Genomic DNA, 3572 nt, shown 5'->3' with positions numbered 1-3572 from the left:
TTGTTACTGACGATTTCACAGGGGGGGCCCAAGGGAGGGCATTTGAGTTGACCAAAGTCACACAGAGCAGAGGAGGCAGAGCTGGGACTTGAACCCAGGTCTCCTGACTCCCAGCCTTGGGTCTTCATCTCCCAATGATAACAGCTTCCACTCTCATCCAAGCCTGGTCCTCCCTGGTGATGGGTACCTGGGGCAGAATTCCTAGAGGCTGAATCTGGGAGAGTCTGTCCTGGTGGTTGGGGCTGGGGAGGGGCTCAGGGGATCCAGGTCCCAGCCCCAGTTCTCTCCTGTTCCCTGTCTAGGCCAAGTGGCAGCGCCTAGTGTCACAGGGCAGTGCCAATCTGGACATGTTTGAGCACATCAGCCTCATGACCTTGGACAGTCTGCAGAAATGTGTCTTCAGCTTCGACAGCAACTGTCAGGAGTGAGTCCCTGCCCAGTGCCTGGGAACTAGCCATGGACCCAAGGGAACAGGTAGGGGAGGGAGGGCTGGCCAGGGCAACCAGAAAAGCCTTCCTTGAGGAGGTGGGTCAGATCTGGGCACTGAAGGGCAGGGTAGGACAGAGAGAAACCATAGTCTTGCAGGCAGGGAGATATATTTAAGTAAAGGCAAGAACTCTAGGATGAGCAGAGCATGGGCAACAGACAGTGGAATGAGGTGTAGAGGTAGACAGATCCTACATCTCAAGGACATAGAAAAACTGGGCAAAGGGATGTGAACATTATCAGGAGGTTACCAGGCCAGTATGGAAGGTTTTTGCATTGATGATGGGCATGGTCAGAGCTGAGCTCTCCGAAGGACTGACATCATGTAGACAATAAATGGAGTTCACATTGGATGCAAAGAGCATAGAGAAAGTACTGGGCCTTGAACCAGTTGGAAACGCTTGGGGTCTGAGTTGTGTGGACTGAGATGGGATGGAGGGAAGAGAGTTTGGAGATACCCACTGTGTATCTGTGAGACCGTCTGCTTCTGGACATTCAGTCTCTTAATGGGAAGTAGCTCCGGCTGCTGGTGGGAGTTCCTTCACAGACTTCAGGTGTGTTACATTGTTGCCTCCTTTATGTCCTTATCCTGCAGGAAGCCCAGTGAGTATATTGCCGCCATCTTGGAGCTCAGCGCCCTTGTATCAAAAAGGCAACGTCATCCCATCCTGCACGTGGACCTCCTGTACTATCTCACTGCCAATGGGCGGCGCTTCCTCAGGGACTGCCGCCTGGTGCACGACTTCACAGACGCCGTCATCCAGGAGAGGCGCCGCACCCTCCCCGATCATGGTGTTGATGATTTCCTCAAGGCCAAGGCCAAGACCAAGACTTTGGACTTCATCGATGTGCTCCTGCTGAGCAAGGTGGGCTGCTCTGGGACCTGCATCCAAGGGGTAGAATGGATCTTTATGTCAAAGGTCAGATATAAAGAACTCAGACTGGATCCAGGGGGAACTGGGGAGCCCTGGAAACTATTGGAGAAAGGGACGAACAGGTCAGAGACAGATTCTAGAGATGACTCTGTGGAGTGCAGTCAGCAGAAGACTGCTAAGTTTAAAATGGGAATAGCCTGAGATTTTACTCTATTTACAACTTAGCAAGTTATTCTGCCATGTTATTTATATCTATATACCTGTATCTATGTGTTTGTCTAGGTCTATGTCTTTGCTGACAGATTCACCAAACCCCTGCCTAAGAGCAGCTCATTTATTACTTGCAGCAAGAACAGCAGCCAGAGTAGGATGGTAGCTCTGACTCCCGTTTACAAATTCTTTGAGGACAGCACCAAATATTTCCTGTATGTGTGGCAGAGTTTGCATCATAAGAAAGCCACCCACATGATGAGTCTTGGATAATACAGAACAGATGGGACATACTACTATTTTTCCTTCCATAGAGAGAAAGACATACACACACACGCACACATACAGACAGAGAGGAGAGAGAAAGAGAGGAGAGAGAGAGAGAGAGAGAAACACTTTACTTATTTATTCATTCTGAAATCCTCTCCAATGAGATGGCAATGTCTCCAGCTTTACAATCCAAATATTTCCAGGGGAGATAAGATTCTGGATCTACCACTTGGAATATGCACAAATATCTTTGGAGCAATACTTAATCTCTAACTTCCGAGACAAATTGCCATTCCACCATCCTGTAACCCAGGTTGCCAGTAATTTCTCCTAAAAGTTCTCATCATGCAGAATCATGAAAATATTCATGGATCATTGATTTCTCCCACTATGGATAAAAAACAGGGCTCAAGGTAGCCAGGGTGGAAGCCAGTGGGGTCGGGCTCTGGTGATGGTGACCAGGAGAGGTCTACGTGTAGAGTGAGCTTGGGTTTCAGGAAGGATGCTGGATATCCAGGATTGTCTCAGGTTAGACTCAGCAACTCACCGAGCTAGTGTGATATGCGGACATTGTCTTCTCTCCAGGATGAAGATGGGAAGGACTTGTCAGATGAAGACATCAGAGCGGAGGCTGACACCTTCATGTTTGAGGGTGAGGGTCACAGTGTGGGACTACAGTGGGAACAGGTGTCTCTCAATCCCAGGGATGTGGCTGTTGGACCCCGAATCACTCCATTCTGCCCATCTTCCCCTCCCCCATCCTCCCTGAGGGTCTCAATGTGAGGGCGCTGTCCACCCCTCCGGTGCTGAAGCAGCCCAGAGACCCAAGCCTGTCTGGCTACCCCTCAGGTCATGACACCACAGCCAGTGGCCTCTCCTGGGTTCTGTACAACCTCGCAAAGCATCCGGAATACCAGGAGCGCTGCCGGCAGGAGGTGCGAGAGCTCCTGAGGGACCGTGAGCCTCAAGAGATTGAATGGTGAGTTCAGGTCCTCGTGGCCTGTTCCTGAGCCCCTTTCATTGGCCCTGATCCTTAGGTGGGGAAAGTAGCAAGTAGTTTTTGTTAATTCTACAATTGTGACTTAGTGGGAAAAGAAGCAGAGCCCAGAGTCAGGGCCTGGTTAGCAGGTGAACAATTGCAAGTATTTGGAACACAAGGTCTGTGCTGTTGAGAGAATTAGTGGCAATGCCACTCAGCGCATATTCAGTAAATAAACTTCCCTCCACTCCCTTCCTTATCTCCCTAAATTAGCAATTTTTTCAAACACCTTCACTCTCTGGATGTTTGCTCCTCTTACCCTAATTCCTACACTTCTGACTAGTCCAGGGATTCACCAGGAACACCTGGGAGAAAGACTAATCCATGTCTTGTCCACAACACCTGCATCATCCATCCATCCTGTCTTTGTTCAGCAAACTCTCCCACACAGCCTTCCCATCTGCAATTTTTTACCCAGACCATTTCTGTGCTCTGGAGACATGAAAAGGACTCAGCCTGGGCCTCTGCCTTCCAGGAGCTCCCAGCCATGTGGGGGACCAGTCCCAGGTCAGGATTCTCCCAGAGAAGCAAGGCTGGGGTAGAAAAGTGTCTCAGAACAGACCTATGGTTTCAAGAGTTGGCAAAGGCAGAGGGGGAGAGGGTTAGGGAGAAATTAGGTAAGGGACACAAAGAATAATTACAATTGTAATAATAAACACCCCAATACTATTGACTCGATCATCACATATTGT

The 3572-nt window shown here is 49.6% G+C and overlaps 1 protein-coding gene across 1 annotated transcript in view; it reads left to right on the top strand.

Annotated features, from left to right (window-relative positions):
• Window positions 1-302: 302 nt before the first annotated feature.
• LOC103583956 (leukotriene-B4 omega-hydroxylase 3-like) overlaps window positions 303-3572 on the top strand; it is a gene marked incomplete at its 5' end in the record, with an annotated part of 4878 nt that continues 1608 nt past the window's right edge. Inside the window, 4 exons of the mRNA XM_008565124.1 lie at window positions 303-424; window positions 1082-1352; window positions 2427-2493; window positions 2691-2820. Of these exons, the coding sequence (XP_008563346.1) occupies window positions 303-424; window positions 1082-1352; window positions 2427-2493; window positions 2691-2820 (590 nt within the window). The remainder of the gene's footprint in view (window positions 425-1081; window positions 1353-2426; window positions 2494-2690; window positions 2821-3572) is intronic.

Source organism: Galeopterus variegatus, unplaced genomic scaffold (assembly GCF_000696425.1).
Source record: "Galeopterus variegatus unplaced genomic scaffold, G_variegatus-3.0.2 Scaffold31907, whole genome shotgun sequence".
Taxonomy (NCBI): domain Eukaryota; kingdom Metazoa; phylum Chordata; class Mammalia; order Dermoptera; family Cynocephalidae; genus Galeopterus; species Galeopterus variegatus.
This window is presented reverse-complemented; position numbering and strand designations above follow the sequence as displayed.